Genomic DNA, 13,645 nt, shown 5'->3' with positions numbered 1-13,645 from the left:
TTTCAGAATATCTGTTTATGTAACTGTAAAAACACTGCATGTCCAACATTTTGTCATCAAAGCTATATTCCTTGTGTTTCTTCATAACAAAATGGCTATGTATGCATGTATGTATTTTAAAACTAAATTTTTATTAGAGTTAAGCATAGGAAATATATTCCAGCAGTACAATTCCTCTTATTTTCAGATATGATTACTCATTTCCTTTATCTTCATTCAAAAAAGCTGTACTGAGATTGCAAATATAAGTAACTGCTACATCGCTTTCATTACTGACAGAGCCATTCATTCTTGTTTGACTTATAATAGTGGAGCTGTTATGAACAAAGAAACTTAAAGTTTTAGACATACTCTGTTTGAGAGTCATTTCCTGTTATAAAATAAAGTGATACACTGTGTTTGCTTTTCCTAACCTTTGTATTTGTTCTGTATGCTTCATGTTTCATTGATTTTCCATTTATTTTGCAGATAAGCCTGGTGCTCCAGCTGCATTTGATGTCACTGAAATTACAAATGAAACCTGTGTCCTTACTTGGAATCCACCAAGAGATGATGGAGGCTCTAAGATCACAAATTATGTTGTTGAAATGAGAGCTGGAGATAGTGAGCTGTGGCACAAATTATCTTCTACAATAAAGGAAACTACTTTTGGTGTTAAAAACCTAACTCCACTGAAGGAATACATATTTAGAGTTAGTGCTGAAAACATGTATGGCATTGGTGAACCAGCTCAACATACACCTATTACTGCTAAATATAGTTTTGGTAAGTTAAAATGTATAGCAGACTTGCATAATTTCAATCTGTTTATATTTATTTATTTATTTATTTTTATACTACCATTTGCTTTGCATTTCTGCATTACTCTTATGTATGTTTACTTTATCTTAATGTTAATTTCATATTATAAACTTGGAGGTTTTCTCAGTGAGACTCTAATGTGAATGAGTTATAACTAGATGAACTATTTCAGTCAAAAAACAAGCAAATAAACAATTGAAACATACTTACATAGAAACTAAACGTATATCTTCTTGCTTTAGATCCACCAGGTCCTCCAACACACGTTGAACCCTCTGATATTACAAAGGATGCTGTGACACTAACATGGAGAGAGCCAGATGAAGATGGTGGCAGTCCAATCACTGGATACTGGGTAGAAAGACTAGATCCAGACAGTATTAAATGGATACGATGCCACAAAATACCTGTCAAAGATGCAACTTTCAGGTAAATATTACTGGTAGTCATGTGCAAGAGTCAGAGAGTCTCAGTTTACTCAGCATAGTAAAAAAGTGTGCCTCCCCTTTTAAAGTGCCACATGCATTGCACTTTGCAGAGCTGTGTTAAATACAAAGGTAGATGCTGACATATTTTTGGCAAAGTAAGAAAGACTGATTCATCTTATTTATATGCTATTTTTAAAAAGTGATATGCAAAATGTTTTTCAAAGATCCCATGAAGAATCCACCATTTATTTGACAATAGCTGCCCAGAAGATAAGCTAAGTGAAGATCACTCTTGCGCCTTCTTGCCTGTTTTGTCTCTCTTCTCATCTCCATTTGTATCTGTCCACAACTGTGTGTGTGTGTGTGGGGGGGGGGGCAAACAGACAGAAAATCGACCACATCTTTAACATTTTAACAACTTCCCTGATTATGAGGTGACTAAACGTCTTGTATCCTGTTTGATGTGCACTCAGCTGTGTGGCAGCACAGAAGATTAAGGCAGTTAAAAAGCTGCTTCCTGTAGTCTTAAGTTTTGCCTCTCTCAGTCTCTATTTGACTACTGTATAACTATGAGCAAATCATTTAACTAGAAAGTGTTGTGGGAGAATTGGGATAAACTCTTCATTGGTCTCCTGGACCACATACCTACTAGCCACCTATGATCCTAAATGCCTGCATGCCTTTTGCATGTCTAAAACTTGTGAAGCTCTTTGCAGAACTATAACGATAACAGTTATTCAAATACTAAAATAAATGCAACATTTTAGTTAGGGGACATGACCTTCCATATCTAATTAAGCCTTGGAAGGCAACTTTGAATTTCATAATATACACTTTGAAAATGGATTATTACACTTATTGACCAAAACTGTCTTTGCACTGGAAATGATTCCATCTCAAATATTGGTGACTTCCATCCACCTCAGTCAGTCACTCATTTTGTTTTCCCATGCCTATGCTTGGCATAGGAGAAACAGCATTAGAACTGATGACTGTTGCTGCTATATTTAATTCATTTGCCTATATAACAACAGACAGCAGGGGAATGAAACTTCTAGTTAGAAGTCATAGTGGGTATTATACCCCCCACGCTGATAAAATAAAAGTATATTTATAAGATGATCCTGAGAATTTGGTGAGGCAAATGAGACTGGCCAAGTCAGCATTTTGTTTTTACATATTTAATAACAGACAGCATGACTTGTATGTCTTAGTTTTTCTTGCTATATTATAAAACACAGTAGTAATAAAACAAAATCATAACTTGTTTATTGTCAAATGTTAAGTACTTTTTATTTCTTAACATGTTCTTAACTGCCAAGTGTATAACTTCTCTTCCACTCTCTGTGTGTATGTAACTATCTTAAGACTTTGTTTAAAAGTCTGTTTACTGTTGGTATACAATATATCTTCCTTGTTATAGTAGTATAAGTTTTGTTCTGATTAGGGTTTTTTTTTTTTTTTTTGATGTTTTGGAGCTTTACTCCTAGGGCCTCTGCTGAAAAAGGGCTTCTTGCCCAGTCAGACTAACCCGGTTAACAAATGTCAAGTAAATGAATAAATAAAAATAAATACAGTGAATGCACATTCTACTTGAAGCCCATTTCATCTTTTGCTTTCTTCCAAAATTCTTATGAATGAATGAATGATTGAGTGATCTGATCTGATATAGGTATTAGAATAGTGAATTAAGCAAACATATACATCATTATAATTTCAGATATAAAATAGCATGTTTTATGGACATAAAACACATGGTATTGCCAAATCAGTTATTGGAGTATATGTGCCATATTGCTACATGTCTTTTTTTTTTTTTTAAAACAGAGTTAAAGGTCTTGCAAACAAGAAGAAGTACAAATTCCGTGTCCTGGCTGAGAACCTTGCTGGGCCTGGAAAACCAAGTAAAGAGACAGATCCAGTACTAATAAAAGATCCAATAGGTATGTGGATATCATATTTCTTATATTTATCCCCATATAGAGTTCCTTTGAAAGAAAAACTAAAACAAAATGTGTCCTCTTCATGACAGATCCACCATGGCCTCCTGGCAAGCCTACTGTTAAAGATGTTGCAAAAACATCAGCATTCCTGAAATGGACTAGGCCTGAACACGATGGAGGTGCAAAGATCGAATCGTATGTCATTGAGTTGCTCAAGAGTGGAACAGAGGAATGGGTACGAGTTGCTGAAGGCATTCCCAGCATTGAACACTTCCTTAAAGGACTTATGGAGAAACAGGAGTACGCCTTCCGTGTGAGGGCTGTAAACAAAGTTGGTGAAAGTGAACCTAGTGAACCAAGTGATCCTGTGTTATGCAAGGAGCGATTAAGTAAGTTAAACAGTTAAAATATCATGTATAAAATAACCAAATAGTAGTCTATTTATAAAAATATTATAATATTTGATAAATCTTACATGTATAGTGATGCATGCTGAAATGTGGTAAGAAAGATAACTGGACTGTATTTTCTGCAGATCCACCTTCACCTCCTCGCTGGCTTGAAGTTATTAACATTACAAAGAATAATGCTGACCTCAAATGGACTGCACCTGAGAAAGATGGTGGCTCTCCTATTACAAATTATATCGTAGAAAAACGTGATGTGAGACGAAAGGGATGGCAAACAGTTGACACCACAGTCAAGGATGTTAAATGTACAGTGACTCCTCTTTCTGAGGGCTCTCTGTATGTATTCCGTGTAGCTGCTGAAAATGCAGTGGGTCAGAGTGACTACTGTGAACTTGAAGACTCCGTTCTTGCCAAGGATACTTTCAGTATGATGATAGCATTTATATATAATAGATTTATTTATACTAAATTGTTTAAGTTTTCCTGTGTTATAGTGCATCTTTATATGTGTAACACAAATCATTTGTTTTGTAGCTACTCCTGGACCACCTTATGCACTTACTGTGTGTGATGTAACAAAAAGACATGTTGATCTGAAGTGGGAGGCACCTAAGAATGATGGTGGCAGACCAATTCTCAGGTAAAGTCTACTTATATTTTACAAAATTAATGGCAGATCAAGGAATTGGTTAGAATAACAGCCTAAACCATCTGATAGACTTATCAGCAGGTTTTTGAAAAATGACATAGCTATAGTGACTTAATGGTTGCTATACTGCAGAGGGGAACATTCATCCACAAAGAAGCCAAATCTCTCATTTTGTGCATATTTCAGGAAAACTGAAGTAGTCTTTGGGAGAGATTGCCTGAAATCCTCCTTGGAAAATATAATACTCAAAGTCACTAAGCAGCATAGATTAATGATATGAAGGTTTTGTCACATAAAGCATGTAATTTTTGTAATGAATCTGTCAGTGAGCACTACTACAGATTAACTAGACGTTAATTTCTCATTCATTCATTTACTCCCATCATGATTATTTACTTAATCCAATTCAGGGTCATGGGGAGCCGTAACCTATCCCAGCACACATTGAGAACAAGGCAGAGAAATATATACACACTTACACCTCAAGGTATTTTGAAGGACAAACAAGTGATATATGACATGCTTTTGAGATGTGGGAGGAAACTGGACTATCCAGCAAAACCCCGGACAAATACAGGGAGGTGGTTGTACAGACTCTGCATACAAGGTACACCAGCTGAGAACTGAGTTGGAGAATCTAGGACCTGTGAGGCAACAACACAAACCACTGCACCATGGTTATCCCACTTCACTTCTGTATTTCATAAATTTTAGTACATTATTGAGTCATGATTAAAAAATATAGAATAATAGGTACATCAGAGATCTTAAGCATGTTAACCAGCATCAGTGAACAGAAGAAAGGCAGTACAGCATCATAATCAAAAAGTATTTCAGCAGACACAAGTTCATAAGTTCTGGAACAGGTTCTCTTCATATTTTCATTCAAAAGTCACCATGACGAAGTGCAGGACAAAGCACATAGATAGATACGCAAGAGACAGAAAGAATGTATGATAAATCATAGTGTTATTTCTAGTGGTTGGTACCTATCTTTATCATTAGCTTTATGTGTATCTCAGTCCACGAGACATTTAGCCAATAAAAGAATGTCAGTGTGCATCAGGAAAAATGTTACTTGAAGAGTAAAGTTAATAAGATCATAGGAAGTTGCTATGCTAATGGCCCTAGGGCCCTTACAAGCCTTGCCAGGTTCTACCCTTATTTTCATGATCAGTATCTATTGCCCTGTTAAAGAAGGACACAGGTGGCACCCCTGAGGTTAATTTACTCACATTCATCTCATTCCTCAAAGAATGTAACTGGCATCCCCTAAAGTACCTCAGTCTTGATGACACAGTTGAATATTTTAATACTACCTTCCTGAGCATCCTTAATTACCATGCCCCCATAAGACTTTCCAGAACGAAAGCACAACCCTTCCCATGGCTACAGAAAACCACTAAGTCAGAAATGAAAAACAGGGATAAAGCCTGGGAGCACTGGCGCAAAACCAAAACCCCCTCAACTAGACAGAAATTCTTAGAACTACGCAATAGAGTTAAAAAGCTAATAAAACAGGACAAATTCCAATACTACCAGTCTGCCCTAGACTCCTCCCAACACAGCCCCAAACAATTCTGGTCCTCCATAAACTCCATCCTACGCCCAGGTAAAGTCAGTACCCCTCCTCCTAACATCCCTCACTCCTCCAAAAATATTGCTACCTCATTCAGCACACACTTCACACAAACCATACTATCTCTAGCTAAACAACACAACCCCCCTCCCCTCCAACCCACACCTTCAACTAGTAATCTCCCCACTGCCTTCTCTTTTTCCCCTGTAACTACCTCCAACATAAAAAAACTCTTAACTAAATTTAAGCCCACCAAATTAGCAGCAGACAACCTCCCAAGTGAATACCTACAAATCACAGCTGATGCTCTGGCCTACCCAGTATCCATCTTGATTAACCAATCTCTGTCAGAAAGTTATGTTCCCACACTGTGGAAAGTATCACATATAATTCCCCTCCACAGAGGCAGCCCCTCCACAGAACTAACCAGTTACCGCACCATAGCTATTCGCTCTCCACTCTCCAAAATACTAGAGAGATGCATATGTTCTCAGGTCTCAGACTGCCTCCTTACTAGCGACCTCCTTTCCAATACTCAGCATGGTTTCCGACCAAACCATAGCACCACCACTGCCTTATTCTTCTTTACTAACACTATCCTTCAGCATAAAAACAATGGCTATCTCTCCTCTGCTACTTTCCTAGACCTATCTGAAGCATTTGACATGGTCCCACACAAACAACTCATCTCTGTCGTCAATAACCTATCCTTCTCTCAATCAGTCACCAACTGGTTTCAGAGTTACCTGTCTGACCACCAACAATCCGTTGTATGGCAGAATGACATATCTCCCCGACTACCTGTCTCCATAGAGGTTCCCCAAGGATCCATCCTTGGACCCCTACTCTTCTCTGTTTTCACCAATAATCTAGCCTCTGCCACCAAACATGGCACACTCATACAATACACAGATGACTCAACCATCATCTGCTCAGCCCAGTCCCTACCCAAACTGCAAAAAGTCACACAGGAAGCCTTTTCCTCTGTTGAAACTTGGTTATCCGATGCCCAATTAATACTCAACCCAAACAAAACTAAACTACTCATCTTTCAACTATCACTCGCCCACAAACTAGTAAACCATCCACTAAATGTCCCATCCCTCCAGAATCTACTCCAACCCTATCGCACCACCAGACCACTAAGATCCAGCAACAAAAATCACTTGCAGATCACTAAAGCCAATAACTCTGCTGGTGAAGCACTATTCTCTTGCACCATAGCCAAATTATGGAACTCCCTCCCACCCACAATTACCTCCGTACCATCATGCACTCACTTCAAAACTTTACTAAAAGTGCACCTAAAAACATGCTGGCTATGCCCTTGCAACTTCCACTCTAATATCACCCACCCCATCCAACCACTACCTTTCTTTCCACCCTGCTAACTACCTTGATTATAGCAAGCTCAGATGCTCATAAGCCTAGTACTTATTATACAGCAGGAACTTCTTATTGTAACATTTGCTAATGTCTGTTATGTACTTCGCAGATAAAGATTCTAGTTGTCTACTGATGTACTTTGTTCTTCATCTATAAATATGTTTGTATTTAATTGCTATGTTAAATTGTTAATCGCTATGTAATCCAATGTAACTACTGTCTGTTTATTTTAACTGTGGAGCTTTTCTCCTCGGGCCTCCGCTGAAAATGGACTTGCGTCCAGTCGGACACTCCCGGTCAACAAATGTAAATAAATAAATAAAATAAATAAATTTACGTTTACCCATCCAATTGTCCAGATTGCATTAATTCTTCCCTTATGCATGTCCTTCATGAAACCACGTCTGATATACTGCATTCATTCTGGGGTTATTGCTTGTCAAAAATAGTAGTGGTAGGTTTGAGGTAGCAAAGACATTTATGCAGTAGTAATAATAAACATTATTCAAGATAGTTAACAAAGGTCCATAGAACAGTTTAGTTGTAGTCAACAGAGGGCTGAAAATGGAGATAGGCTAGATCTTTAGGTTACTATAAAGGATTGGCTTGGTGAACTCGTGAATGCATGCAGTTACTGACCTGAAGGATATTCAAAATTGGTTTTATGAAGTAGCAATTTACATAATGAGTGTCAGCCTGGGTGAACATTTCATCTGTAATCTGCAAGGTAAATCTGGCTGAGCTGGGCTGGATGGATGGATAAGAGCTGTTGTTGCTCATGGTGACAGAATCGGAGAGAGTAATCAAAAATGCAGAAAAAGTGCATTTTAATGAGAAACAAGGCAAACAGCTTGGACTATTGAACTTTTTCTTCTGGCATTGCTAGCTGTATTATGTAATTCAGATTCATTATTGTTATTACATATATAGATACGTAATTGAGAAGAAAGAAAAAATGGGAACTCGCTGGGTAAAGGCTGGAAAAACATCAGGACCTGACTGCCAGTTTAAAGTAACTGATGTTATTGAAGGTACAGAAGTACAGTTCCAGGTCCGTGCTGAAAATGAAGCTGGTGCTGGCCATCCAAGTGAAGCTACTGATGTTCTTTTAATTGAAGACCCAACAAGTGAGTATGAAACTTAAAATGTATCCTGCTGTATAGTAAATATTGCTAGTGATTTAAAAATTACTTGAATGATCTCCTCTGCTTTACAGCTAATGTCTAATTTAATGTATATAACACATTTTTGTTTTCTGTTATAAAGAATGTCACAACAAAATATCAGTGTATATTTTTTTTCTAAATACAAATAATCTGGGTTAAAATTAAATGCACGGTCAGCAGAATGCCTGTTTCACTGAGTGAAAGACTATAAAGTAGAAAAAAGAAACTTCAAAGATAAGAACTGTCTCATAGTTTATCCTTGGATTTCCTGCCTGTCTTTTGATTTTTTACGTTGCAGTGTCCTTGCTGAAGGTTAATGTTGAGTTGGGAGAATTTGTCAATAATCTTAACTTGAAAGATAGTGTCAGACATCTTGGTAAGGTCTAGACAGACAATGTGGAATGTAGGTCCCTCATCAGTGGCCTCAGTAACCTTTTTCAAAAAACTTAACCAGGATGATCAAGCATGATCTATCTTTTACAAAAACAAACTGGTGTGGATACAGAGATCTAATGCTACCTATATTGGTGTTTATTAGTTCAGCCTTGCAAATAATATTAGTGAGACTAATAAGCCTGTAATTCCCAGAGTTAGTAGAGAGGCCACCTTTATGTAAGAGAACCAAAGCAGCTGTTCTTCACATGTCAGAGATGTAACCAGTGGGGAAACTTAGGCTGAAGAAGTGACAGAGGGGTTTTGCTAGATGAGACTTGGTGTTTCTGAACAGACATTCAGGGGTGTTGCTAGAACCCCTGGAACTGGCATTTTTAATTTTGGAAAGTGCCAAAAGCACTTGGTCCAAAGTGATTTCAGGAGGGAGGTGTGATAATATTGAGCATATGACACTTAATATTGAGCATATGACACTTAGCAGTCTATCAGTAACTTATTTGCTATTTTAGATCAACAGAAGATCATGTGATATTCATAACAACAGAAGCATGCTGCACATTGCAGTTACTTTAGATGTGCCTTCATACTGTTAAATATACTTTATTAGCCGGCACCATCCAAAACACCAGTCACAGAACAGTCCTTCAGCCAGTACACTGTAAAGAATTTGTATTAATGACTTTCTACATTGACTAGAAATTTGCTCAAAGAAGCAGTACCAGGGATCTAATGAAGAGTTCCTCATATATTTTATGTTGTAGCTGTCAAAAACTCCAATTTAAAGTTTTCATTGCAGTTGCATGCTGACTGGACAGACATTTACAGTACATCAAACATTTAGATTCCCTACAGAGGCCCTGAATGTGGCTTTTCCACCAGCCCTGTCTTCTTTGTAGTTGTACCTGCAGAAAAAAATTGTTGCATTGATTTTTGTTTGATTTATATCTTTTCTCTGAAAGGTGGTGCCCATTTTGTAAAGCTTTAATAGAAACTGTGCTGTGACATTACATATGAATTAAAACCAACTTTCTTTCCTGTTTCAGGTCCTCCATCACCTCCTTTGGAGTTGCATGTGACAGATGCAAGTAGAAGTCACATTTCAATTGCATGGAAAACACCAGAGAAAAATGGCGGTAGCCCCATTATTGGATATCATATTGAGATGTGTGAAGCAGGAACTGAGAAATGGATGAGAATCAACTCACGTCCTGTGAAAGAACTAAAGTACAAAGCAGAAGAAAGTATTATTCCTGACAAGGAATATGTCCTGCGAGTCAGAGCTGTGAATGCTATTGGAGCTAGTGATCCTTCAGAGATCTCTGAAAATGTGGTTGCTAAAGATCCAGATTGTAAGTAGGGATTGCATTTGACATTATGCTGCTGTGTCTTTATAAGATAAATAGACCAGTATTAATATATGTGTCAATACTAACTGCTTTTTTTTTTTTTTATCTTGATAAGGTAACCCATCAATTGAGTTAAAGACCCAAGATATTGTTGTCGTTGAGGGTGAAAAACTTAATGTCCTTGTACCATTCAGGGCAGTGCCATCACCACAAATATCTTGGCACAAAGATGGTAAAGAACTGAAAACTGATGACAGACTGTCTGTTAAGAGTGATTATACCAGTGCATACCTGAATATAACCACCAGCGTTCATGCTGATGCCGGAGTTTATACAATTATTCTGGAAAATAAACTTGGCTCAACAACAGGAGCTATCAATGTTAAAGTCATAGGTGAATATTATACTTTTTATTATAAAATAATTCAAATACCTGCATTCTAAACAAATGAAAGAAACAGGATCAGTTTAATTTATGTGTGCATTATTCTCTTCTTAACAGGGCTGCCTGGTCAATGCAAAGAAATCAATGCTAGCGATGTAACCAAGAGCTCTTGCAAGGTGACATGGGAACCTCCAGAAAATGATGGTGGTAGCCCAATTCTACATTATGTTCTAGAACGAAGAGAAGCTGGTAGAAGAACATATATACCAGTTATGTCTGGAGAGAATAAACTTAGCTGGAATGTAAAGGATCTCATTCCAAATGCTGAATATTACTTCCGTGTTAAAGCAGTAAATAAGATTGGTGGAGGTGAATACATTGAGCTGCGCAATCCAGTTATAGCTGAAGATCAGAAGCGTAAGTTTATTTATTTATTTGTGTTTGTGTTTTTGGGACAGACGCTGTTCATATTTTTAAATAATGACATTAACATGGACTCTTAGCTCAATATGCTTTTCATTTTTGCAGAGCGCCCAGATCCACCAGTTGATGTTGAAGTGCATGATCCAACGTCAAAATCCATCACATTGACTTGGAAACCACCACTTTATGATGGAGGTTGCAAGATCATGGGTTATGTTTTAGAAAAGCTTGCCAAGGGCGATGAAAAGTGGGAGAGATGCAATGACTTCTTAGTTCCTGTTTTATCTTACACTGTCAGGGGTCTTGAAGAAGGCAAGGAATACCAGTTCCAATGCCGTGCAGAAAATGCTGCTGGAGTTAGTGAACCTTCTCGTCCAACACTTGGAGTCAAAGCTTTAGATCCAATAGGTATGACTACTTCTAGTCTTTTACATATTTCTTTTTGAAATGGTTTGTCTTCATAGTATTGTTTTGTAAAATAATGTATTTGATTTCCTCTCAGATCCTCCTAAAGTCTACTTCACTGGAAATGTGCAGTTTGGCATAAATGTTAAAAAAGGTGATGAGATTCAACTTCAGGCAAACATTTCTGGATCACCTTATCCTACAATCACATGGATAAGAAATGATGACGTCATTAGGCCAGAAGAAATCAAGAAAAGAGTAGATAAAATCATTCCAAGGAGGAAGAAGGAAGTTGTTGTTGAGGAACCATTCCATTTAAGTTTACCTGAACGTTTAAATATTGACAACAGTGTACGTGGTGTATCTCAGGCTATGGTTCGTGATTCTATTAGAGGTGATCATGGAAAATACACAATCAGAGTTGAAAACGATCATGGTGTGGCTCATGCTTCCTGTGATGTAAATGTACTAGGTAAGGAAATCTGTGTGACTGAGTTATACTTGCCATGCTTCACTTGATAAGTTGAGATGAAATGCAGTCGATTAATTCACCTTTCTTACTTTGCATGTTTCAAATTTTGTATGCTAATTCTTCTGAGTTTATTTTGAAATACATACTGTTTTCTTATTCGGGCTGTCTGTGGATGTCTTCTTCCTATGATTTACTGCTCAATGGGTACAAAAGAAAGCTCAGCATTACAACTTCACACTTAGATTGGCTACTTTGATAGATGGTCCAAATTATGTATCTTTCGTGGTTTCTGTTCCATTTAATTATACAACATACTCAAGACAAATTCCTTTACAACCAGTACTTCACCCAAGTTCACCAAGATAAATAGGGTTGTCACTTCCTGCTGGGATTTAAATCACCTGTGCTCTATGTATTACATGTTTTCTGTGCTGCCCCTCCAGAACTGTTTCATTTCTTACTTTGTAATTTGTCAGTTAGAAGTTTACATATTACTTCAACATGGGTAGTACTGCATGCAGCCTTGCAGCATGTTTAGTTATAAACTTAAAAAACAGACACTGCAATAATTTGCAGGTCATAGATGACCTCATCCTTTCTTCCATTTTTACACCTTAGCCTCAGAAATGCATCACCGTATTCACAAACTTAATGCACAGCCTGATAAATAGGAAATGTGCAGTGTTTCCCATATAGGGTCCAGAAAGTTGCAAGAGTTACAAAAGAAAGACCACTATTCTACTTGATACTGGCTATGAATTTTGCTGCAGGTACATCAACTATGCCCCAGCTAATAGTGATTTCAGTAGTTCTCTTGAAAGCAGTTGCTTCAGTATATTAAATTATTGAAACTTCAGCATATTGTCATTTGACACCATGGTTTAGGCAGTGACTTATTACATTGTACAGTCAACAATATTCAGTAAAGTAGCTGTTGTATTTCTCTATCCTCTACTACACAATGCAAAATTACACAAGGATTTCCACTGCTGTTTTTCATATTGATCACTGTTGCAGTAGCCTTAACAATATGGCTTGTATCCCACTCAGGATATAACAGCTGGCCATCGTCCAAAGCTTCAAGGACACCTTCCACACACCCACACTGTTATTCATCTCAAGCTGAGCTGAAGAAAAAGGATGGTTTGGGTGTAGGGTTGCCACCTTTCGTTGTGGCTAAAACCAGAGTAAAGCCACACCCCTCGTGTCACCAGTAACCTGCCCACCCACCCCCTCTCCTGTCCACATACCGCCCATTTTGTGACATCACGATGACAGCACATGGTGGGAAGCGCCCTATTTTTCTGTTCCTGCTGCCTGCTTTAGGCTGATTTACTATGCTTTTTTTTTGTAAAAAAGCATAGTAAATCAGCTGATTTACAAACTCCGATAGTCTGTTTCCTTTTGAAACAGAATACCAGAGTTTGTACAGTGTTTTCTGGACTACCGGAGAAATAGTTTGATTTCCGGATAGTCCGGAAAAAAAACAGAGGGGTGGCAACCCTATTTGGGTGCCAAGTATGTAAGGGCTTTCTTGCCACAGAAGGACACTCCTCTTGCAGGCTTCAGAGGATTGACTATTGACTAACACTTTCCATTGCTGGATAGATAAGCTCCCTTCAAAAGAAAAAAAAACTTTTTAATGTTATGACTAAAACCAAACTTTTTCTTTGAAATTAGTTATTTGATGTTAAGAAAAAGGGTTTTATAGACTGGCATGTAAATTTTAGTGACTTAAACAGGAGTGTTACTTTTTACTTTTGTGGAGACAAGCTGTTAAAACTAATTTGAAACTACTTTTTCTGTGGTAAAGGTTGTGCTATTTTGTTTTTGGGGACTGGGGTAAATATTTAAAGTGC

General features: G+C 37.6%; 1 protein-coding gene across 26 annotated transcripts in view; it reads left to right on the top strand.

Moving 5' to 3' along the window:
* The window catches only part of LOC122805019 (titin-like), a 759,244-nt gene that overhangs the window by 582,925 nt on the left and 162,674 nt on the right, over window positions 1-13,645 (top strand). For all 26 annotated transcript variants that reach the window (XM_044075290.1, XM_044075281.1, XM_044075295.1 and 23 more), the window contains 12 exons: window positions 469-765; window positions 1,044-1,230; window positions 3,057-3,172; window positions 3,262-3,561; window positions 3,708-4,007; window positions 4,117-4,222; window positions 8,127-8,323; window positions 9,799-10,104; window positions 10,217-10,495; window positions 10,604-10,903; window positions 11,015-11,317; window positions 11,412-11,786. In XM_044075290.1, coding sequence (XP_043931225.1) covers window positions 469-765; window positions 1,044-1,230; window positions 3,057-3,172; window positions 3,262-3,561; window positions 3,708-4,007; window positions 4,117-4,222; window positions 8,127-8,323; window positions 9,799-10,104; window positions 10,217-10,495; window positions 10,604-10,903; window positions 11,015-11,317; window positions 11,412-11,786 — 3,066 coding nt within the window. The remainder of the gene's footprint in view (window positions 1-468; window positions 766-1,043; window positions 1,231-3,056; window positions 3,173-3,261; window positions 3,562-3,707; window positions 4,008-4,116; window positions 4,223-8,126; window positions 8,324-9,798; window positions 10,105-10,216; window positions 10,496-10,603; window positions 10,904-11,014; window positions 11,318-11,411; window positions 11,787-13,645) is intronic.

Source organism: Protopterus annectens, chromosome 6.part0 (genome assembly GCF_019279795.1).
Source record: "Protopterus annectens isolate FY-2018-M chromosome 6.part0, PAN1.0, whole genome shotgun sequence".
Lineage (NCBI taxonomy): Eukaryota > Metazoa > Chordata > Ceratodontiformes > Protopteridae > Protopterus > Protopterus annectens.
The sequence above is the reverse complement of the archived record's forward strand: the minus strand, read 5'-3'. Positions and strand labels throughout refer to the sequence as shown.